This window comes from Peromyscus maniculatus, chromosome 21, assembly GCF_049852395.1.
Source record: "Peromyscus maniculatus bairdii isolate BWxNUB_F1_BW_parent chromosome 21, HU_Pman_BW_mat_3.1, whole genome shotgun sequence".
Lineage (NCBI taxonomy): Eukaryota > Metazoa > Chordata > Mammalia > Rodentia > Cricetidae > Peromyscus > Peromyscus maniculatus.
The window spans coordinates 36,224,492-36,249,969 of NC_134872.1; the positions used below are offsets into that span (position 1 = coordinate 36,224,492).

Consider the following 25,478-nt stretch of genomic DNA (forward strand, 5'->3'; position numbering starts at 1 on the left):
ACTTCCATCTCTGTCTAGATGCAGTTTAACAGCATTGCAAGGAAGGCAGTCAAGCATGGGGAATAGCTTAGTCACCTTGAACCCCACTTGGCTCAGCCTATGCACACACCCTATCCAAACAATGAGCCTAGCAGCCCTTCAGCAACCTGGGACCCAAACCTGAATCCAGCTATGTGCACACACCCGACTCTGAACAATGGAGTATGTTTCCCTTCTCTTATGACCAGCAAACTTAGATTCTATTTATTCATGCTCTGCTTATGTCTAGGTATGAAGGTCGAGCACCAATCGAGCCTAGATTGGTTTTGGATGCATTTTGTAATAATGCAAAACTGTGTCCCTACATGAACTCCTGGGAAGAATCCTCTGTTTACCATCTTATACATATGCATAATTGGGTGTGCATATGATTATAATCAGATGCATTAAGGAAAGGGACGCACCAAGGGAAATGATTATGCAACGAAACCAGTCAATCGAAATAGAGAATTGCTCCAACTATGCCCTACTAACCAAACTTCCAACTTCTTTTGAATATCATACAAGAAAGTCCTGGAAAAACAGTCAGACCTTTAAAGACTTCACTCATTTGGACCACTGTCAATCTTAACAGTGTAGTGTCGTTCTGTGCTATCAATGTGCTTTGAATAGTTTCCCTGCTACCTTTGTGATCTATCTGTCCCGATTCTGACCATCCTTAGTAATAGAATTCCAAGGATCATGCCAAACACTTTATAATTTTCCATTAACATTCTCTTTGTCTTACAATACGGGCAGTTATAACTGATAATTGATGCATAATTTTTTTTATCCTGAGGACATGCAATTGTATATCTCTAATCAACTCCCCTTTCAAAGGATTTCCTGAGATAAATTGGTAGGAGCAGCACTACTAGCACCTCTTGGAGCCTGTCTAACCTTTGTGGCAGCTGGGGAAGGGAAGGGAAAGGGGGAAGGAAAGTGCTTGTTTGTGGCACTTGCCATTTTTTATGGTGAAATAAACTCACAATGGCTCTACATTACCAGCATGACATCACTGAGCAAAGAAGGTAAGAGACACTTGGTTCTTGGAAACATGTTCAAGTTGACCCCAGCACCTCACTGGCTTTATCCATATTGCCTTTTTCCTATTCTCAAATTGCTAAAGGAACTATGGGGTGTAGGAGTGTCCACATCCAAAAAACCTGGACCTTCCTCTTTAACACTGGATAGGGTGTGAGCGTGTAGGTAACTCCAAGTTAGTTTGCATCTGATGATCACTAACACAAGCATTTTGTGTGTGTCTCCGACCCATGTTCTCACACTGACAGGGGTGTGGGTGCTGCCAGATAGCTTGTGTCTTCCTAACATTCCTATGTTGAAATTCTAACCCTCAACAGAATGGTGTTGCGAGGCGGGGCCACTGGAAGGAAATTGTTCTGTAGGGCAGCTCTCTGTGGACCAGGAAACACCAGCACGATGATCTTGAACTCCCAACTTCCGGAACTGTAAGAAATGAACTCCCATTGTTTATAAGTGCCTCTCTATTTATTGTAATTTGTTACAGTAGTTGTCCTGGTTAGTTTTTTTGTCAACTTGATACAAGCTACAGTTGTTGGGAAGAGGAACATCTACTGAAGAAAAATGCTTCCATCAGAATGACCTGTAGGCAAATTACCTTGAGTAATGATTGATGTGGGAGGGCCCAGCCCACTGTGGGTGGTGCCATCCATGGGCAGGTGGTCCTTGGAGATATAAGAAAGGGAGCTAGATGTGACCCTAAGGAGCAAACCAATACACAGCACTCCTCCATGGTCTCTGCTATTTCCAGCCTGCAGGTTCCTGCCCTGAGTCCTGCATTGCCTTCCCCTTGGTGATGGACTCCAACCGGCCAGTCAAACAAACTCTTTCCTTCCCAAGTTGCTTTTGGGGTCATTGGGTTTTATCATAGCAACAGAAATCAAACGAAGACAGTAGCAAAGCATACTAAGAATGAGGCCGCTAAGCTAAGTAACTGTAAATTTAAAGTTTAAACTACCCCATTGTTAGGGAAAAAAATTAGTGAATTTTTTTTAAGCAAGCTATATTTTATTGTCCTTTTGTTCTTTACATTTTTTTGAGACTTTCATATATGAGTACTGTATTTTCATCATATCCCCCACCCTCTCCCTCATTCCACTCCTTCCGGGCCCCCAACTCCCTCTCAAATTTATGATCAAAATTTTAGTTATTATTTTATATGTGTGTATATGTATGTGCATATGGCCATATACAACCTGCTGAGTTCATTTAGTGTTGCTCATATGTGTATGTGTTCAGAGATGACCACCTGGGGCTGAGGAACCTACTGGGAGCTCAGCCCCGGAGAAGACTGATTCTCCCTCCCTCCACAGCCATTAATTAGCTGTGGCTCTTTATCTAGGGATAGAGACTTGTGAAATGCCCCCATCAACTGTTGCCATGTTCAGGTCCTGTTTAGAAGAGCATATTTTTTGATATTTCATAAGTACAACAACTTTCTTGTCATATCTAGAAGACACTGGCTCCGAGCAGATGCCCTGGACTTGGGTTTCTCGAGATCTTCACTCCCTCTCTGAGATGTTCTTTGAGCCTTGGTCTAGGAGCTGTGTTGCAGATGTATCAGTTGGAGATGGGGCCTCTACAGGCGGTTGTTCTCTGCAGTTTTGACCAATGGAGGGTTCTTGTGGTGGTTTCTATCTGCTGCAAAAGATAATTGCTAATTTTGAATCACTAATCCTTACTGACTCTCCTGTTTGAGTGTTTCTAAGTCATCCTTCCAGAATCCAAATTAAAATCGCCCTTTCTAAAGGCACATTACACCTTAAGCATCTTTGTACCTCCAGTAGGTCCCATCAGCCTAACCAAACAGACTTCTAGCACACTTTAATTAAAAGAGTGGCTGGACTTTCAGAGTATGCTGGAGGGTTTTTGCTCTTTTTCGAGACTAATGGCTCCTGTTTTAGTGGTTGTTTGGAAGGGTGAGAAAGGAAGTTATTGTACTAAGGATCGGGCCCAGTGGTCACATGCTCCACAAGACCTCTACAGCTGCTGTGGCTCCTCATGCCTTGTCCTCATACATGGACCACAAAGGGCGGGGCTGCTCCTACTCCGGGCACTGATTTTCAAGGAGTGTGCAGTGTGGACTTCCAGCATCTGCTACAAACAAGGAGCTTTACTAAGCAACAGAGGAAAAACCAGAACCTCTAAACAGCACATAAGAGACGACACAGGTCAGCCTTACGTTATTTCATTTCCTTTATTTGGTTTAGGCTGGAAGAGAAGTCCTTGTTGTCAGTCCGTAGCTTGGTCAGTCCATATGTCTTTCCAGCCCTCTGTTTACACCGTCTGTGCATCCATATTCCCCCCACAGCCAGGATGACCAGCGACAGAGGTGCCAGCGCAATGCCCCAGGAGAATGTGGAGGAGACTGTAGAGAGGAGAGAGGGTGTGAGAGGGAACATCTCTCTGCAGAACAGGGCAGCACAGGGCGGCAGGGAAGAAACATATTGGAGTTTGCTTTCCTTGATAAATGTGCACTGATTTCTAGGAAGTTTGTCTCCCACACCAAAGCCAAAGCCATTTGAAGATGACGTCTGTGCCATCAAAGAACAAGGAGGTGGGCAAACCCTGATTAAAGGACGTCACAAAGTAAGGAGCCGAGGCCATGGGGCTGTATCAGCTGTGGGTAGTGCATGTAAGATGGAGCTTGCTTTTGTCTCCATTAGCTGTCTGTGATGTGCCAGGGGACAATCTGTGCCTTGCCAGTGACCCCAGGTGTCATGGGGATTAAATGGGAAATAGAGGCAAAGACAAGAAACTTTTGGGTAAAGAACTTTGGATGCCAAGATTATTTCTTGGGTTCAGTTATTGTATATGTGATTGCTAGACATCTCTGTTATAGACAAGAAGAGATTGTGAATACAATAATAAAGTGTCTATGAAAATGGTGCTATTAGATATCATGTTGAGAGGGCCAGAATTCCACTACATTTTTTTTTTGAGATAGAGTCCAAAAAAATGTAGCCCAGGAGGACCTCAAACTCTTGAGTCCCCCTCACTTCAGTTCAAGGACTAGGGCTATAGGTATGTAGGATTCCACATTGGTAAGGGTGTTCACACACGTGTGTGCACGTGTGTGTGTGTGTGTGTGTGTGTGTGTGTGTGTGTGTGTGTGTGTGTGAAGTGTGATAGTTCTAGGGTATGTGTGTGGGTATATATACATGGGTATGCATGGGTGTAGATATGCATGTAGAGAGGATTGTAGGGTCAGTGGGGGTGGGCATATGTGGCGATGTGTAGGTGGATGTGTGTGGATGTGTGTGCAGAGACCAGGGACTAACTTGGGTGTCTTCCTCTATCACTCTCCACTTTACGTTTTTTAGACAGGGCCTCTCACTGAGCTTCGGTTCATCTACTGGCTGGATTGAGTAGCCAGTGAGTCACAGGATTCTTCTGTCCCCTACTCCCAGTACTGTGATTATGGGTACATGTTACCATTGCTGGCTTTTTATATGGATGCCTGGGATCTGAACTCAGGTCCCCTTCACCTGCGACCTTCTCCCCAGTGTCAGATTACACAGTTGGAGCTATTATTTGCCATGCTCTGCTCAGGAATTAATAGGATCTCAAGCCAGTTCTATGGGGGATTCTCACACTAACTTACAATTCCACATGGATGAGAACTATATGAAGCTGCAATTTTCTGAGAAACAAGTTGTATATACCTCGTAATCCTAATGTGCTCTTGAGAAGCAGCCACAGCCTCCCCAGAGACAAACACACTAAGTTATGGCCTGGTGATCCAACACGTAAAAGGACTCCAGGGCAGGGACCACACACAGTCCAGGTTCCTTTGTTAATTTGATCCCCAGATAAGGAAGCCACTTTCTGTGGAACTCTGATTTCCAAATCTATACAGCTCCTACATCACCAAGTCCCTCCCAACTTGAATGGCATTGAGATGACCTGAGACACCACCCCAGGCACACAAGCTCTAGCTATCCATCCTTCAATCTGGAAGGAGCCAGGGCAGTTGCAATCTGGGGCAGCTCAGGAGAATGTGTGTGGAGGAGGTACCTGGATGAGGCAATAGATATGCCTATGGTCTAATAGAGGCTTGGGTGGGCAGATGCTGGCAGGGTACAGAGCTCAGATGGAGATGTACTTAGCATCAGTTACCATTCCGAGGTTTGGCCAAATCAGCATCTTCCCAATTTAAAGTACATCTACAGCTACCTTCCTGGGCATGCAAACTGAGGTAGAACAAAGGCATTTCACTGACCAGTGCAGCCTGCTCCAAAGGCTGCATTTAGATTCCTCTCCAGAGTGACTGTGACCTACAGGTTAGCGTATCCTAAGGCTGTTAACAGAAACTATATTAACTGTACCTCACTTTCCTCTTAGTCATTCAAACAATAAGATTAAATCATTGAGGTTTGTTTTCTGTGTCTTTTAAATGTCCTTGTATACTACATTTATTTCCTGTTGTTTGGTGACTTTGACTTTACAGCTGCCCTGAAACCCTGGTCCTCACAAAGCAGGGTAGAGATTTTCAACATCAAGTTCAAGATAAAGAATGATGTATCACCTTCTAGAGACCATGTGAGATGTCAGGTGAGCAAACCCTGGTGATTCAAGGCACAGCCCCAAGAGGACACAGTGTATTCAGTTCATTGCAGATTTTTGCGTGTTTGCTAAAAATCATTGCAACTTAGTTTTCTTTTTATCTAAGTATAATTTCCCAATGCCAAATGTCCACCCTACTGACAATTCTTTTTCAAAGTAGAGGTTTGGAGGTCAGGACAGTAACTTAGTAAATGAAGTATTTACCGTCACAAACGTGAGGACTAGACTGCAGGTCCCAGCACCTACATATTTACAGGGTGGACATGGCAGCATGCTTATAATCCCAGCACCCAGGAGAGAGAAAAAGGGAACCCTGGAGCTGTCTGAGTAGCTAGACTCCTACAAGCAATGAGCTCTGGGGTAGAGTGAGAGACCCTGCCTAAGTAAATAAAGCAGGAGTGGCTAAAGAAAACTCAGTCTCTGGCACACACACACACACACACACACACACACACACACACACACACCCTTGCATATGCACTCATATGAGCACACATACGTATGTGCACTTACAACACATACATGTGTCAAAAAAGAAAGGTTTGGAATGGGGAAATACCTTAGTCAGTAAAGTGTCTGCTGTGCAGACATGAAGACCTAAGTTTGAATTCCCAGCTGTCACGTAAGAGCTGGGTGCAAACATTTATAACCTCAGCTGGGTGGGTGGAGCCAGCCTAGCCAAATCAATATGCTCTATATCTAGTGGGAGACTCTGTCCGAAAAAATACACGGTGGAGAGCAATTGAGGAAGGCATCCATCATCCATCTTTAACCACTACACTCATATGCACACCCCCACATGAACACTTACATACAATACACACACATTCATACACACACACACACACACACACACACACACACACACACACATTTGAGGTTCATCAGTGTGCAGCTCTGTCCAGCATTCAACAAATTGGATTTCCTTTCAGTGTCCCCCAGATACATTACCTTCTTTGACTGTGGTATGGAGTGACTGAACACTCCATGGATTCCTGGCAACACATTTAAAATCTGTGTTCAGATCGTCCCTTGTGACTGGGTCGAAAATCAGGGCCACTTCCACATAGTTCTCATCATTCTCCGAATATTGGCTGGGTGAGAAAACATTTGATTAAGCGTGATGTGTCTATGGCAAGTAGACCGGCCTTTTACAAGCTAGCCAGGCAAACACTCTCAATTTAGAAACATCTGTCCTACATAAACTGACGACGACTTCTCTGGAATTTGGAGAACTTGCCATCATGTTCGATTCTCATTTGAGAGACCCTCTAGCCTGTTCCAGGGGGACAATGTATTCTTGAAGATGCTGTTCATTGTAACAAGACATTTGCTAACAATGAAAGCCCATACTTTCCTCTTGGTTTGGATGGAAAACTTTAGTTTGAGGAGAACAAAAATACCTTCAATAATCAAGTAGAAAGAGAAAATTCTAGTTTGGGGAATTTGGCTTTCTCACCAGTCAGTTATTGCATGGTGAGGCAGAGGGAGTTTCCAGAAGCCCAGCCCCCCTCAGAGGTGTCCTTCCTCTGCTCTTGCTACCCTCATGGCGGAAACAAATCCAGGTCACAGGCAACAGCCAGCCCGGGGAAGGCACTAGTCAGGGGGGCTACCATTCGTCATGTGAGCAGAAGCCAAAGATATTTTACTACTATCCACTCATAAGAGTAAAGGCATCCCAGATGTGTGAACTAGAACTATTAAGGAAGCAGTCTGAGCCGACGAACACTGGACATTTATTGTGACTAAGTCTTTGGCAACAAGGAACTGAAAGCAAATGATTATGCTACCATGCATCATCTTCATCCACTAATGGTACCCATAAAGAACTTTTTGTTAATCTTCCCCAAAATGCAAAAGAGTGACAACCACAAGTCCAGGCTAATTCAAAGTATCAAGACTACAACTTAAAAAGTAGGGGAAATTTTGGACCATCTGTCTCCTTTCCTGTCAATCTTCAGAGTGCAAAATCCTATCCCAAAGATGGATGCTTATACACAACTAATTCATTCTATCTATCTATCTATCTATCTATCTATCTATCTATCTATCTATCTATCTATCTATCTATCTCTCCTTTAGAACACATCAAGCTACAAGGCTACCATTCTAACATAGATATTATGGCAAGGCCTCACAATGTTTATGAGGGTTTATGAAAATCTTTAAGTGTAATGAATGTGACAGAGTGGAAAATGGAAATATACCAACTCTGAAATATTTTAAACATGCAAAAAATCAAGAAATAAATGTTCAAAGAGTCAACTAATGAACTGCAACTCATACAAGTCTAGAGAATGTTTGGTTCTCAAGATAATTTTTGGCAAAAATTCACTTTTTAAAGTTCTAAATTCCCAACAGTTTGTAACATTTTTAAACATAACTTTTCTGTCCTATTAACAGGCCCTGATTGTAACATTACCTCCAGAAGGAAGTACATCACGGCAGAACGCCCTCACCCACTTACTGGTATAGCCCCTCGGTCACACGGCCTCTTGGGTAGGCCACTGAGATAAAAGTGCTGTTAGCCATCCACCACACAATGGTGTTGGAAGATGTATCAGTTCCCAGAAACACCTTGCACGGGACTACCAGTCTTGACCCTGGGTATAGCAAGATATAACACATCAGCCATCAGAACTCAGCAGGGAAAGGGGGTCCACTTTACTTCACATCCCTCAGAAAGCTCTCAACACAGGGCCTCCCTATTCTTCTCAAGCACCCCTCACAAGTCAGTCCCTTCCTTATGAGGAAATTTAGTTTCCTCAAATGGTTCTGCTCAAGTCAAGTTTGCATACTTATTTACCAAATGTCTCCAGGACTGTCCGCCGGTCTGTGCAGGCAAAAGCCCCAAAGCACACGTACTTAAATGGCCCCATCAAGGCCACTCAGTTCCTATGGAGCCTTCAATGCTCAAGGACTGTCTTCTTCCACACTGATTCTAACTACAGAAAATCTAGCCATACGTGATGCTTTCTTTCCGCCCACTGCTGGCCTCAGCTTTACTCTTTCCCTATGGGAGGCTCCGTTCCAAGAGGGCCCGAGTTTAGAATTAACCCTTTGAAAGTCAACTGCATATTCAAAGGACAGCGACTTCTATACAGCTGTGCAATGGGATGATGCCAATGCCTTGCCTCAGTCATAGGAAGTCATCTTTCTTTCTGAGTCACCAAAGAGTAGACAGTGAAAAAGATGAGCAAATCCCATTCACTCCCATCTTACTAAGATACACCTCCTGCGGTTTGCCTGTTAGTAGGTCTGGTCCCATGTCACACTCAGAGAGGGCATCAGCTCTCCTCCATCACTTCTTGTCCCCGTGGCCTTAAACACTCATCATCCCCACCCCTTGCTATAATATAGCCCATTATATCTAGTTCATGCCTAATGTAGAGAAAGTCTGGCCCTGTGCCCAGAACTGGGACAAAAACAAAACAAACAAACAGTAGTCACGTGACTCCATTACTCACTGCAGCGCCTTCAAAGCAACAGATTGGGACTGGGCTTCACTTAGCTGGCTGGGTAGCACCTGAGATCTAGGAACCTGGGAGCCAGGCAGTACCTACCAACCACTGTCTCCACTACTCTGGCTTTCAAGTAGCTGGTCAATAGGCAAGCATAAGGGATTCAACCAATTCCAACCTCTGCACAGGAGCCCCCTATTTCTATGGCCTCGGGGTTAAACTTTAATATTTGAAACCAACACTAAACAGAATTAATAATAATGTTTTGTTTTAAAAAGGACTCTGAAGCTAGGGCTTGATGAATGAATATCAAAATTATATAAAAAAAAACCTATATTACTAAAAAAACAAGCACATAAAAAGGGTATATACATTTTGGCTGGCTTCCCAGGTATGCAGACCAGAATCTGCATCCAAATTTGATACCAAGTGTGAGTTTCTAAAGTGCACTATATCTCCATGACTCCTCCGTGGCTTTTCCTTGAGGTAAATAGTAGAAATAAAACCTTCCCCTAGAGTTGGTGTTGGCATGGCATGAGCGCCCACTGGTCAGAGTAGATGCTCAATAAATGACCACTGGCCACGCACTATGGACCATGCAACCAGTGTGTCGGTCAGGACATCCTGCAGCAGCATAGGATAGAAATGGAAAGCCCTTGTTATCAGACCACTGAATGGCTACAGCAGCTACTCTGATAACAGGAAGCAGTCTCGGCAGCTGCGGCCGGCTTTGTTTGACAAATGGATTCTTAGAGGGATTCTGAGCAGCTCCTAAATATTGAGAACATGAATTAAGTTAAATGTACTAAAGATACTGGCTCTGTAGATTCTTTCCTACAGTGAATAACTGTGACCAAATCATTTGCCTCCTCACGTTTAGCTTTTTGTAGGTGTAATTTTGAGAGCATAAAGTGCCATTGCTCTCAGATGTAATCCTCAAAGTAGTTGGCAAAGACAGAGGTCCCCTACATTGCTTATGTCAGCCCCCTACATATTGTGGCTTCTGGGCTCCCCTCCAACACTCTACACCCAAAGGCATGGTGTGGTCAGCAGACGCAGGCCCCCAAACCTCAGACAGGCACATGGGATGCAGATCCTTACCCAGAGATGCTGGTATCGTCTCTAGGGGGAAAATAATCACAGGGATGGACTCCGTGGTTGTTTCTGAGAAGGTGGGAAAGAAAAGATTGCGTTAGGGAAGGCTTGGTTTCCAGCTGAGATTTGAATTCCATTGTTTAGTTAATTAAGTGCTCTTTCCCCATGTGGCCAAGCATTTTGAGAATCAGCCTTTGTCTGGCAACGGAAATGGACTCTCCATAAAACTGAGCATCTTAAGCCAATACTTTTCCCGGCAGAGACATTCCTGGAAGAGGCCACAGTTACACATTCCTCTGACAGATGTCTTTTTATCTGCTCTGTGATGAACAATTAGCTAGTCTTCTCCCAGGCTTCCTGCATGCACCCTGATGCTATCCACAGGATGGCTTTTGCCTAAAGGTCTGCCCTACCCATCAACACTAAAGAGCCACTTCTTCAAGAGCAGGCACAGGGGTTGGAAAGTTGCCCGTGCGTGAGACTAATCCCACACTGGTCACTGATGTCTTTCTTATTCACTAAGGAGGTAAACTCTTTAGGGAGGCTGGAGTGGACCTCTGAGGGATTTGAACCAGTTTGAGGAACTGGGCACCTGACATGGAGCAGAAAGGACAGCTGGGGAGGGAGGGAGGGAGGGAGGGAGGGAGGGAGGGAGGGAGGGAGGGAGGGAGGGAGGGAGGGAGGGAGGGGTTGGAAGCCATCCCTCAACTGGCCTCAAGAGACCCCTTTCGTCTGCTAAAGAGCACTTAAATTACCACTGAAATGAGCACTGGGAAAGTGACATTGTTACCTATAACAAGGCTGGGACAATCAAGGGAGAAAGGCCAGCCTCAAGGATGGTTCCCCAGCTTGAGGGTGCACCTGCAAGGCCTTGATGGGTGGGGAAGGGCTTGGGAAAAGCAGGTTTCAGCACAACTCCCAAGCTCCAGTTTAGCAGGTCTGCACAGGACCTTAGATTCTCCTGCGGGGACTACTCAGAATTCGCTATTGGAGAACCACTGAGCCTCCCCAGTTTCACAGCTCAGTACAAAGTGCAGGTCTGCCGCCCCCTAGTGTTTCTATGCAGTATCACACAAACAAGCCCTGAAAAAAGCCAGTGTTCTCAAGCACTACTTTGAAACAAGCAAGGAGTTATGAATGGGTTCTCACAGGACAGGAAAGGAAAAAAAAGTATAACCCAGAGGCTTGGGTTCGCGGAGGATAAGATATTCCTTATGACACAAATGAATCTCTGGTTTCTGTGAGAGAAGTTCTTTTCCCCCTCACAGAAGTTATTTAACACCCCCCCCAATGTTTCCAAAGCTCTCTGAAGTCCGCCTTTAATTAAAGACTCCAGTTGTGTCTGCTCCTCAGTATAAAGAAATACTGCATATTCCCCAGGTTTTATGCACAGAGTTATTTGCAATACTGTGATAGCCATCTTGGTGGCCTTCATCTGTAATCTCAACATGGGAAGGCTCTGTACTTAGTAGGTTCTCTAGTTAGAAGCCAGGCTATAGCCCCTGGACTACATAGCCTGAGACCCTGTCTCAAAAAGAAATACAATAATAAAACTTCACATCAAACTATCTTTGGGTTATGCATAAAAATATATGTGAAGCATAAACCAATGTCACGTTTAAACTTGTGCCTGTCCCCAATATATTTCATTATGCCAGTGCAAACATGCCAATTCTTTGGGGGAAAAAAAAAATCAAGATTCTGCAGGTTTCTGCAGTAAACTTTTAGTCAGGTAGTGCTCAACCTGAACGAAGGGCCACTAGACATATACTCCACAGACAACAACCAGGGCACTTTGAACGGGCCATGTCCATGCATAGCGCTCTGGCCAAAACCCAAGCAAAACAGCGGCTCTCAACCTTCCTATTGCTGAGACCCTTTGATACAGTTCCTCATGTTGTGGTGACCCCCAACCATAACACAACTTCATTGCTACTTTCATAACTGCAATTTTTTATTGTTATGTACCTTAATGTAAATATCTAATATGTAGGATAGCTGATGCGTGACCCCCAAAGGGGTCAAACCCGCAGGCTGAGAACCACCACAGTAAAATCTTTGTACCTTAGAAGTATATACTAGAGCATGGCAAGTATGTCCTGACCGGCTCAGTTTGCACCTTCCATTTTCCAGAAGGATACCTGGGTTTAGCCTCCTCTAGTGGTAAGTTTTAGGCTTGCCATTTTCAAGTACCCACTTTAACCCTTTACCTGCCCAAGAATTAATTCTCCTTCTCTCAGAACTCCCTGGTAGATACTGTTCAAAGTATCTTGCACATGTCTTAGTAACCTTTAGACTAGCTGACACACATGTTTTCCTTTATGCCAAAGACATTCCAGGGCTTCTATGTGATTCTGAATTTATTCTCATTATGCTGCTTCTAGGCATGGCAGGTACCTCAGTGGTTAAGTACTTACTTTTGACCCGGAGTTCAATATTCCTAGTGACGTTGTATTCCTTGCCCTTGTGGAGAAATGTCGCAACACATTTGTAATAGCCCGCGTCTTCCATGGATGTGTTGGCTATCAGTAAGCGTGTGGGGTCCCCTGCTCTTAGAAATTTCTTATTTCCTTTATCCAAGAGGACAGAGCCCTTGAGGGGAAATGTGTAATAAAGTTACATCATAGGATAACATGACTCTCAAGCACTCGGATCATATCATCACTGTCAATCAATGTAGAGCCTACAACCCAAGAATTTCCCTGGTACATGTTTACATTGACAATTTTGTCTTTGGGGCACACTTTTAACTGAATTTTTAGGAAAATTATTTTTTTTTCTTGAGGCAGGATCTTATCATGTAGCCCACATTGGCCTTACACTCCTGATTATCCTGCCTTAGCTTTCTGGATTCTGGGAAGACATAGATGTGCCCCCATACCCAGGTTAGGAAAAGGAATCTGTTACCATCTGATTTTTTTAAGATTAACTTATTTTAGGCCACTTAAGTACAAATATATTTAAGATCTAACAGGAAGACATGAAGACCAAGGATGGGAAGGGAGCATGTTGCAGAAATTTCTTTAAAAAGCATTTCAATTGTAGGACTTACTACAAGAGAAAACATTTTTAAGTAAATAAACAGGGGATCTGGGGTCCATCCTCCCATATGGACACGGAGTCCCATAGGTTCCTATGCAAACAGAACCCTCGAGAACAAAGCCTCCAGTAAAACAGGAGAAGTATATAGGATGAAAACGATCCTCAGCATAGCATGTCCTCAAGAATATTGCTTTCTAAACCATGATAAACCTATGCATGGTGTTGTGTACCTGTAATCTCAGCACTGGGGAAGCTGAGACAGGAGGATTATGAGTTTGAAACCAGACTGAGCTACATAGAGAAACCCTGTCAAAAGGAGGAGGAGGAATGAGGCAGAGGGGCTGAGGGAGAAAAAAGGGAGGAAGAGAGGGAGGGAGGAAGGGAGGGAAAAAGAAAATGTGATCAAAGCTCAAAGCTTTTAGTAATCAAACATAACCTTGAGTGACATCACAATCGCACTCTGGGTGGAACACAGACAAAACAGACAGCCAGTAGCTTGTCTTCAAACACACTTCATTAAAGGGCGGGATTTTACAGCTCCTAGCATGAATAGACAAACATGGACAGAGGGCACGATATCACAGAGGTTCTGCAAACTGCGACTTTGGGTCAGTTTCGTCTGTTCCTGTCATCTGTAAAGGAGAGAGATGAGCAGTCCCTACCGCGTTAAGCTATTTATTGAGGTCGGAACAGGCTCATCATAGTACGTACTCAGAAATGCTCAGCATGACTGCAGATGGAGCAGCGATTGCTAATGCTGTCATGCTAGCCCCATTTATTAAGCATGGGATAGATGTAAGTATCAGGTGCTTCCTGCAATCACTCCATTCATGACCTTCAAAACAATGGCAGGGGGCAGGAATGGCTAATCCCCTTTTTACAGCAGAAAGAGACTCAAGAGAGGGAGCAAGTGGACCAAACTAAAAGGAGTAAGGTTCCTAACCCAGGCACACTGTTTACAGACCCACGTCTGTCCTCTGCAGGTGACATTTTGCATGTGTCCTCTGTGTGCTCTTTCTAAACCTAGCGAGGGCCCTCTCCAGCTCACCAGGCTTGTGCACAACCTACTTTCCGAAAAGCATTTTCAAGTTTCCAGTATTGCATTGCTGTGACATGCATAAATGTGTGTGTGCCCATGCGCACATGTGCATTTTGTCATTATCATACCAGTCAACTGGTTAACCTATTGATTAAAGGACCAACTCTTATCCATGACTAACTGAATACTAGACTTCTCAGCATCACTCTATGATCTAGATCAGAGGTTGGCAAGTTCTTTCAGACAAGAGACAGATAGGACATGTTTTAACGCCACCAGTCTGCCAGGTCTCTGTCACCACTGTTCAGTGGTACACAGACAATCCATGACCTGATGGTATGGCTGTGTCCTAACACAAATGTGTTTATGGACACTGAGATTTGAACTGAGGTCAACGGTCATGTGCTCTGAAGTATTCTAATTTTTTTCAAGCATTTAAAAACTGAAAACTCTGTATTTGATGAGTTACATAGAGACAAGTGACTCTAGGCTATAATTTGAGGTCTGTGCTCAACATAATGATGTCTGATGACCTCAGAATCCACACAACCCTTACTATTTAAGAAGACAAGAAGGACATTGTAACTGAATTTACTCCTGCCTTGGGCATTAAAAGAGACTCCTTTAATATGTATATGAATTTTTTTAGAAATGAACAGAGTTGGGTATTTTCTTTTTCCCTGCTTATTTGTAGGCAAGTGACCGTCAAAAGCTCTTTCACGGCTATTTACCCTGGAATCATTTCATAGTCTGTCTACACAAACCTTACCCAAACCACACAAGGACCAATAGGCAACACTAATCACCACCATTTTAATTAATATTATAATTCTAAATATGGAAGTGTATGTGTGTCTACATGGATGTATTTTCTTCCAACAGGTTTTGCGTATGTGTTCTAAGGGCCGTAAGACATGTTTTCGTGGCGGACGTGTTTTGAAGCGTACCTTATACCACTGTACTCTTCCACCAGTTTTGTTGGGGATGAATTCTTTCAGGTCAGGGCACACTAGTAACCCGGTGGCTGCGACAGTGGAGATTTGCAAGTAGGAGACAAGTGGCAGAGACGTATCAGTGTCCTTAAAAACCTTGAGTTCCACGGACATTTCCTCACAGTGCGATGCGTTTCTAATTGTTTATCGAGAAAAAAAAAAGAAAGAGGCAATGAACGGCAAGACAGAAGGACAAAAGCTAATGCACGTAAGAGCAACTCTCCACCCCATTCAACCCTGCCTGCATTGTCTTGATGACTATTGCTTAACTCCCGATTGCTCTAAGTTCTTGGGATACAAAAAGCTTCATTCACATCCTAACTGCTATGTAGAAGCTGCGTGCCCTGTGTTTTTTCATGAAGGACCCTGCAGAAGCTTCATTCCAGAGCCCAGGACACTAAGAAACCCCCAAGTCTTCTCCAAAGGGATTCAAAAGTTGAGAACCTTGAACCCAGCCTGGATATGATCCAAGGAACCATGCCGAAACAGATGGTTTCCCAAGAACCACTGTCTCCATTAAAGAAAAACCTCTTTCCTTCCCGATGAATCCTTTACCAACTGATTTCTAGTTTCAGAAAACTGCTGAGAACTTCGTGTTTGAACTTTAAAAGACATGAACAAAAATGCATGATGGGGGGGGGCACAAGTAATTTGGTAAGATGTTTTTAAATGTTTGTCAGCCCACCCATAATCCTAATATTGTGATTCCATCAAGCCCTTAGGACTGGGAAAAGGCCAGGGGTAAAAATATTGCTGGAAATACAAAGGGAAATGGATGTAGGGTAGAAGAGATTAATAAATGTAATGTTTAAAATAGAAAAACAAGGGACTGGAAGCAAGAGCAGTGGTAGAGCATGCGTGTAGAGCAGAGCATGCGTGTAGAGCAGAGCATGCATGTAGAGCATGCCTGTAGAGCATGCATGTAGAGCATGTGTGCAGAGCATGCGTGTACTTAGTGTGGACAAGGCTCTGCATTGAATTTGCACCATCCAAAAAAAAATGAAACAAACTAAAACAGAAAAAATATAATTGTATCAGCTAAGACCCTAAGATGAACAGCTACCTAAGATGAATAACACATCGACTGAGACCATGAGAATCAATTGCAAACATAGTATAAAAGTTACTTTCACAAAAAAGTCTAACAATATACATCCAAAGAAGCAATAACATATGACAGATATACATGAGAGATTTGATCATCACTTAACTGGATGAAAGCTTTAAAAAGGAATTACAAACACAAAACCAAGAAAAATTAAATTAGATGGGTAATTTATGCACAAAGAAAATACAGAATGTTAGCTCTCACTTTAAAAAAAAAAGAGTAATCGCACTTGGGATTTGAAGGACATTGAGAAATCAAGCTGGATCTATGCTGGAAGTTCCCTCCCCACTGGCTAGCCTTCACAGAGAGTACTTTACAAACTGTGGGAGGAGAAAAGTCACCACCAGTCTAACTGGCTGTGGACCCCATAAGCTGCAGCTTCCTGTCTGGCAAGATATGCCCACTGATCTAAGAATGGCATGGCTCTTATGGAGGTAACCAGCTGCTCTCTGGTTAGATCGGAGGCTTCCTCCACAGGAGGAAATGCATGCTTGGTTCCATAAGCCTATCCTCCAAGGCTAGAGTAGTCATAGGCCCTAAGGGGAAACTGGCTACTCTTGTGTTGTAAATGGGCATGATGTCAAACTGCCTTCTAAATATTTATGTTTATACCCAAGGATGAATGCTGCTCTCAGCCTTCATCAGAGAAGCCTCCTTTTGCAGCAGGTGGCAACACAGAGACTCAATGCTCGTACAAGCGTAAAGAAGAGGTGACTATGGAGTGCTTGGCCCTAAACGGGACATTCATAGCACCCACTCCCAGACTCAGAGAATGCTGCAGAAGAGATGCTCAGAAGAGATGGAAAGAATGTTAAGACCCTAATGCCACGAAACAGTATCTTCCTCACGTGACACAGCCACTGTATTCATGAACTCATAGCAGCTGTGGTCGTCTAAGATCAGGTGGTTACAATTGCACAGTGCACTGGGGAGGAGCCCCTGAGACCCACTCCTCACTGAAGAAGAACCATGGGCAATGACTGGGTCCCAGGGGAAGTGGCTGTCCTTTTCTTCAATGGTATGGCCACTGATAAATTACCCGTGTTCTACTTGTAAGTAACGACCCACTCATGCTTTTATGCAAGCAACCATGATTAAACACAATGGGTCATGCACACAAAAAGACACCAAAGTTGGAAGAGGATTTGGGGGAAGAAAAGGGATTTCAATGGGAAAAAAAAGAGGGGGATGAAGGACAGTAATGGAAAATGAAAACAACCACAATTCAGTAAATATGTGTATGAAGTTGTCTAATAAATCATCACATTACAAATTGAAAAGAGGCAAATGAGAAGTCTGGAGAGTGCTCACAGTAGCTAGTTTTAGCAAAGTGATCATCAGTTGAGTAATATTTATGGGAGTCATGATTACTACAGTGCTTTCAACTAAAATAAATTAAGTACACATTTAAGTAACCTTAAATTAACCATATATATGTGTATGTACATATATATGGTAATAGTAATTATTATAGTGTTTTCAACTAAAGTAAATTAAGTTCAAATTTAAGTAACCTTCTAAGTCTCTATAGCTATGAAAAGGCAAAAATCAAATGCTCTTGGAAATCCCATGAACTACGAGAAGTCTCCAGAACCCAAGCTTGCCAGACATATTGAGAGTCCCAAGCTTGGTCATATTATTGATCTGGTATTTATTCCAGATTTTTTTTTCTATTTTTTTTCCATTCCATTATTTCCCCCTTGGGCAAAACATTAAGACTGAGGACTGTTTGTCCTGGCAACATTGTTTTGACTACTCTGAGCAAGAGAGAAAGGTCATGTAAGTTCCCAATAGCAAGAGCACAAACAGAAGAGCCGGGCAGTCTCGTGTCCTGGAACTGTAAATGCTGAAGTTTGTCCTAGCAGTGGCTGGAGATTTCCACTCTGGTGGAAGTCCAGTATTATGACACAGTTGGAAGAGAAAGCAAGCATTCCCCCAGACAAGGAGCACTTAAACACCGGGGTCTTCACCACCCCACCTCAATCTCAGTGCTCCCCTTTTCCCTGCAAAAAATAAGTGCATTAGCTATATCTCTTAATCTAGCATAAAAATTAACTGCAAGGCCAACATGCTTCTCTTCACCCCTCCCTAACACTTGTACCTCTAGGCAGTAGCCATGCAGGGGCTCCATGCTCCTATTGGTCAAAGACCAGGAGTCTCTGTGCACCAGATCCTTCCCATGCTGCGGTTAGCGTACTTAACCCTCCCACCAAACCTCTCAAGGGGGAAGAAAACTGAGACTTGAGTATCAGGATATAGGGTGGAGGGGTGGGGCAGCTAAAATTCCCATTTATGTCTTTCTGATTCCAGATTCAGTTGTTTTTTTTTTTTTTTTTTCTACTACACTTCCTGGTTTTCCTGGGAGTATTCCTCAGAGAGAGTCAAATGAAAACCTAGCAGAAAAGAAGCTGCAAAATTAGATGTTCCCATTTCCCCAATACAAGGAGTAAGAGATCCCTGGCCTGCTTTCCTCAGCAAGAGTCGACAGGTCTAAACCGGTCTCTAAGTTATTTATAGGGGAAATGAGGCACACAGACCATAGTGCCAAGCTGGATTTGATCTGAAAGAATGTTCGATGCCACAAACACATGCATGTTTCTTACACACCCCACCTCAGACTGGGTCTGGTGTTGTCTGAGCTTCCTCCATTCCTGCTAAGAACATCAGCTTGTCTGGATCTCCTTCTAAGTGTCAATATCCTGGTGGATCTCTCCATAAATGAGTTAATGAAATCTAGAAGGGCTCTAAAGCCAGCAGGTGGGTGGAACAAGCAGAGGCTGGGGAACAGAAGTAGCCATCTGGAGAGGGAAGGCTATTCTCCAGTCAGGTCAAGGGTGTGTCCTAATCCTTTCAGAAGAACTGCACCAGGAAAGATTAAGATCGTCAACATGCAGCCAACTTCACCCTTCAGAAGTAGGAGGGCACATCAACACCAACCACTACAGGAAGAGCCATCTTTTTAACAAATGGTGTTGAGAAAGCAGCAAAGCCCCATGCAAAACAAGGGCCAGACCCTTAGCTCACATTGTATGCAAAAATTAGCTCAAAAATGTACCAGGCACCTGAAACATAGGAATTAAACATATAAGAAGAAAATATCATATAGGAAGAAAATGCAGGGGAAAGCTTTATCACTTCGAATTCATCTGTGATTCCCTAACCCCAGAGAACACAAACAATGGGGGGAAAGTATATAACTTAGAAGTCACCAAAATATAAATGCATTTATGCAAAGGACACTATCGATGGAGTGAATAAGCAAGCCAGAGAGTGAGATAAAGCACCCCCAAGTCATACAGCCAATAAGGAGTAAACATCTCAGACTCCTCCAACTCAATAACAAGGAATAAACAGCACCACTCTGAAAACTGGCAAGCCTTGAGTAGCTTGAGTCACCATTTTCTCCAAGAAATATACACAAGTGGCCAAGAAAGACATGGAGAGCTAAAACCCCAGGAAACTACAATCAAGGACACGAGTCACCCTTTCACACGCATTAGAACAGCACTGTGAAAAATAAAAAGCGACCAGCATTGGCAAGAATGGAGCTATCATCAGGACCCCTGTGGGGACGGAAGTCAATGTGCTGCTGTGGGAAACAGATTGGTAGTTCCTAAAAAAAAAAAAAAATAGTAAGAACAGATATAAATTGCCAGGTGATCCAGAAACATGAACAAAAGCTTGTGTAGTTATTCATGATGGCGTTACTGAAGATAGGCACAAAGCAGAACACACCTGAGTGTTCACGGAAGGACAAATGGACAGACAGTAAGATGTTTGCACCATAAAACAGCAACAATCAGCCTTGAAAAGGGAGGGAATTCAGACATGGGCTGTAATGCTTGCATGGAGCGTCTAGAGACGCAGATCTATAGAGACGGGGGGGGGGGGGGGGTGTAGAATCGTGGCTGTCAGGGGCTGGGGGTGAGGAGTGGATGGACAGCTGCAGTTTAATGAGAACCAAGCTCCTGTCTGGGAAGAAGAGGAAGTTCTGGAGGTGGACGGTGTTGATGGTGGTGCAACAGTATGGAAGTACTTATACTTAAAGATAGGTGACATGGTAGGGTTTATGTTATACGTATGTTACAACAACTTTTTCCAAAAGCAATAGGGACACACAATAGGGGATATTGGTCCAGATTCATGGTGTATCCCCTCCTCCTGCCCCAGAAGAATTTCCTATGCATACTGATTTTCCTCATCTACATAACAATCAATTGGACTCATCTACTTCTAAGACTCCATCCTGTTTTAAAATCCTCCTTGGGACGTCCCATCTATGTCCCGTTTCTCTACCATGTGGAGTCACCAGTGAAGAGCACAAAGCAGGTCCCCATCTTTCTGGGGCTCATGTTCTGATGGTAGATAAATGTCACGTACCTGTGCACAGACCAGATGTGTCTGGTGGGGAAAAAGTTTATAAAAAAAATAATAATAATAACGTGAGGGAGAGGCAGGCAGATCTCCGTGAGTTCGAGGCCAGCCTGGGCTACCAAGTTAGTTCCAGGAAAGGTGCAAAGCTACAGAGAGAAACCCTGTCTCGAAAAACCAAAAAAATAAATAAATAAATAAATAATAACGTGAGGGTAAGGAGAGAGGACCAAATGCTGTGTCAGCTAACATGACTGGGGAGTTCTCTCCAGAGAGGTGACATCTGAGCAGAGATCAAATATACCACAGGGGGGAGAAAGTGGGAAGGAGGGAAGGAAGGAGGGAGGGAGGAAGGGGGAGGGAGGGAGGAGGGAACTATCATAATGTCCTGGCTTGCTGTCTATCGCTGATAAATATCATGACTAAAAAGCAAATTGGAGAGGAAAGGGTCTATTTCAGCTCACAGCTTATACAGTCCATCATGAAGGGAAGTCAAGGCAGGAACTGAAGCAGAGGCCATGGAGGAACACTGCACGGCTTTCTCAGACTACTTTCTTACACAATCCAGAATCTTCAACCCAGGGAAGGCTTTGTCCACAGAGAGGGTGGCGGTTTGAAAAAGAATGGCCCCCAGAGGCTCGTGTATTTGAATACTTGGTTGTTAGGGAGTGGTGTTACTTTGAGAGAGATTAGGAGACATGACCTCACTGGAGTAGGTACAGCCTCGTTGGAGGAAGCATGTCACTGGAGGGTGGACTTTGGGGTTTCAAAAGCCTAAGCCAGTCCCAGGGTCTCTTCCTGCTGCCTGTGGATCCAGACGTAGAACTCTCAGCTACTTCTCCAGCACCACATCTGCCTATATGCCATGATGCTTCCCACCGTGGTGATAATGGACTAGAACCTCTGAAGCTATAAGTAAGCCCCAATTAAATGCTTTCTTTTATAAAAGTTGCCATGGTCATGTTGTTTCTTCATGGCAATAGAACATTGACTAAGACAGTGGGCCGGGCCCTTCTTTATAAATCATTAATCAAAAGGTGTCCCACATTAACTGCCTATAAGTCAGTTAATTGTCTGATGGAGACAATTCCTCAATGGAGTTTCCTTTCTCCATGAAGCTAGCTTATGTCAAGTTGACAAAATAAACAAATAAATCCTAACCAGCACAGGAATTCTGCAGGGACATCAAGGAGAACATCGTGTGAATTGCCATCTGTATGCTGCTGAAAACCTTGGACTCCAATGTCCGGAGCCACACCGCCCCAGTCCCAGAGTGTCTTACCTGAATGTGCAAATGTAGGTACCAGAATCCTGCTGCACTGCTGGCACAACCCAGAGGGTGGCATCCTTAATCCACAGCCTTGGCTCATCTCCTGGGACCAGCTGAGAGGAGTTCATTTTACGCCAGGTCAGAAGGGTGTGGGAGCTGGCGGAGGCATCTGAATGAGGCCATATCAGGGGGCACCTCAGAGCCACAGGCTCGCCTTCCAGCCTGAATTCCGATTTGAAATCCCTGCCACGAAATCGGCAGTTGTCTCCAGGCACTGATGGTCAGAGATAGTAGGCTTTAGGTTCCAAACCTGTTCACATCACCAGACCACAAGTCCCCAGACTGAGGGAGGTCCCAACGGAAGGATACACAATCTGATCTAAGTAAGATTCTGTGTGTTCCCAACAAAATGACCTGCACCCAGGGTCTCATGAGCAGTACCACCTGTTTCTATGCTTTAGCCTCCCCAGATGATAACCTGGGGACCATCAATTTCAATTTTCATCCTGAGGAGGCAGCTAAATTGGATTTACAATATGATTTTTTTTTAAAAACGGGGGGCTAGAGTGCCATTCTTCAGCATCTACATCAGAAGGCTCACAACCATCTGTAACTCTAGTTACAGGAGATCTGACACTCTCTTCTGGCCTTCTAGGGCACCTGCACACATGGGTGCACACACACACACACACACATACACACACACAAATAAAAACAAAATTTTAAATCTTCTTTTAAAGATTTAAATGCATGGTCATATTTTTTCATTTGTTGATATTAAAAGTTGAACTATATTAATACAGATAAAACAGATTGGTTGTGATCAAAAGAAACTATTTTACGCTAAGCCTCCACCTTTGGTACCCACTAGCCATTTGTCTCTGACTCCAGTCCCTGGAAGATAAATTCTCAGTAACCCTGACTCCGTGAATCCCACCCAGAAATATATACCCATGACCATGACTTTTATGATATGACTGACTGCCTTTTGTTGTTGTTGTTGTTGTTTGTTTGTTTTGTGTTTTGTGTTTTTTCTTTTTTTTGCTTCTGCAACCTTCTTATGCAGACATTCAAGGACTATTTTGCGGTCACCTTGATTACCTAATCTTGGTGGAGCAGAACACTTTCTGCTTGCCTGTACAGATACTTAAGGTCTTCTTGTAGTTTTCACCTTTTAAAACTCTTCCCTTACCCTCCTTGGAGCAGCAGGCTCAAGCTTGGTTCAGAGATTCCTGTCCTGCTAATAGCTTCAATAGACTTAACTAATTCCAAACTGGATTAAATTTGTGGTCTTTTTCTAGGGGTCTCAAACTCCATAACAAATGTATCTTTGAATAAGGGCAGATCGATCAGCCATGTTCTAAATATTTATAGTTTGCTGTCTGAACAAAACCCCATTGGAGAATCCCACTGGAGCAGAACCCCACTGGAGAACTGTGTTCCCCAGACCTTTTCCAGCTGAAGTGGTTTTATCTTACCTGTGTGCTTCTCTGATGTAATGGGGGATTCAGAAACCCCTTCTGTGTGCACCACTGATGAAGTGGTGAGAGCAGAGACCCCAGCCACCAACACACACAAGATAAACATTGTCCGCACCAACTTCCCGGGGGTACAGGGCTTTCGGCGCCTACAAGAGGAGAAAGAGGCATTGGTAGGAGTGTGAGTTTCCATGGGAAGATGGGCCTGGGGCAGGGGGTGGGAGGCGGGGGACAGAACAGGGTCTTGAAACTGCACCTGACAATGGGAACATTTGGTCTAGAGATTTTCAAATAAGAAAATTCAAACCATTTGTATCTGTCTCCCTGTGGCTGTATTTCTGAACATGCCTAACATTAAAACCCCAGGCACCTCCCACAGACCTACCTGGAATGGAAATTTCAGGTCCCAAGGGTCTGTCTCTCCAGAAATGCACGGCAGCAGCTCCAGCCCTGGGTCACTGTTTGCACCCTTTCCTCCTCCGGGTGTGTACCCACACACCACGCTGCGTGAGGTCCCTCCTCACCCCCAGCATGAACCTTGCACCCCTTTCTGACCCCAGTCCACCCTCCACCTCCTCCTCTCTGGCTCCGTGGTCTTCTGCAATAATTCTCCATTGAACACACATACACAAAGGCTCTATGTAGATGAGGACTCCCTTCATTTTAGGCACCACCCTACTGTACCCCAACTCGCTTGCTGAAATTGTGAACAATTCAACAAATCACTAGAAGCCAAATGTTTTACTTGTCATGGAGCTTTTCCTGGTTCCATGTGGGCAGATTTAACAGGTCATATATGGAAAACCAGTAACAGGAACGCCTCTCATTATTACCCATCCACTTAGCCCTTCCTGTTACCTGTTCACCCTGCCAGTGGCTCACAGGAAGAAGCTACTATGCCTCCTCAGCTGTGCGTTCTTCAGCTCCGTTCAAGGTAGAAAGAAAGCAAGCAACTCCACCTGAGTGAGGCCGTGGTAGGGGTTATGCTCGGGTAGGCATACGAGAGCAGAACACAGGCTAGAGTCCCTGGATCACTCTGAAGGGGCAGGAGGGAAGCCTGTACCAACAGAGATGCTTGCCTTAGACACCCGGGACTGCTCAGAACTGAAGTCCCTCTGTGAGGGAAAGGGCTTAAATAGCGTGATCCTGCAGAGCCTGATTCTCGTTAAAGACAGAAAGCAAGATTGAGAAATCAGCACTTTCTTCGTCTCTCTCATCCCACCCTCCACCCTCAAGATTATTATCTGCTGAGATTTTTAAAGGCTCCCAGCTGACATTATCTGTTTCTGGCCACTCAAAGACCAGAGGCATAGAAATCTCTCCTTGACTGCTCTGGTGACTTGTGGTCCTGATGCCTCTCCTGAGGGGTTGGTTAGAAACCTGGAGTTTGCCATGCCTGGGGAGCACAGTACTGTCCCCTGGATCCTAACAACGACTCTTATCTCTGTTTGCAGCCTACTCCCCTTTCTTAGAATAATTTTCCTAGCGGTTTGGTCAAAGCATTGCCAAAAAAGATGGCGGCTGTCTCTAACCCTAAGGAAGCGTGGTAGCTTCCTGTGGGTCTTCATCACACCGTGAGAAGGCGCGCACGATTGTGGCTCTGAAGAGATTCCAATTTTGGATAAATCTTGGGTCCCAGGGACCCGAGATGGTGCTCCCCTTTATCTTCATGGACAAGGGTGGGGTCTACGGAGTCCATGTCCAGGAAATCCCACTGGCAATCCCAGAGCCATGATGTATTTTCATAGACTGTCTATTAGGAGTGTCTATGAATTTAGAATGAATTTAGAACTGGGATCATCAAAGCAAGCTGGCTGACAAAGACTTTTCCGGCTCTACAGAAATCTACTCTCCATTCTCTCTAAAGAGAAATCGAAGCAGGTGTCCACCAGAAGGAAAGTAAAACTCCTTACCTTAGGCTGCCCACTTACTTACACCCATCATCGGGCAGCTGATATTGGGATGAGGGCCAAGAAGTTGGGTTAGGATAGAACAGA

General features: G+C 44.2%; 1 protein-coding gene across 6 annotated transcripts in view; it reads right to left on the reverse strand.

Moving 5' to 3' along the window:
* Positions 1-2,559: 2,559 nt before the first annotated feature.
* The window catches only part of Il1r2 (interleukin 1 receptor type 2), a 38,121-nt gene continuing 15,202 nt past the window's right edge, over positions 2,560-25,478 (reverse strand). For 2 of the 6 annotated variants that reach the window (XM_076557369.1, XM_076557367.1), the window contains exons 2-10: positions 23,482-23,630; positions 22,016-22,277; positions 15,210-15,390; positions 12,599-12,773; positions 10,188-10,250; positions 8,093-8,228; positions 6,577-6,719; positions 3,242-3,427; positions 2,561-2,700 (exon numbers count right to left, since the gene is read on the reverse strand). In XM_076557369.1, the coding sequence (XP_076413484.1) occupies positions 3,243-3,427; positions 6,577-6,719; positions 8,093-8,228; positions 10,188-10,250; positions 12,599-12,773; positions 15,210-15,390; positions 22,016-22,277; positions 23,482-23,630 (1,294 nt within the window). In that variant the 3' untranslated portion in view covers positions 2,561-2,700; position 3,242. Of the gene's footprint in view, positions 2,701-3,237; positions 3,428-6,576; positions 6,720-8,092; positions 8,229-10,187; positions 10,251-12,598; positions 12,774-15,209; positions 15,391-22,015; positions 22,278-23,481; positions 23,631-24,339; positions 24,610-25,478 lie in introns of those variants that run through there. The other 4 variants (XM_076557371.1, XM_076557370.1, XM_042266216.2 and 1 more) reach the window with 4 other exon arrangements.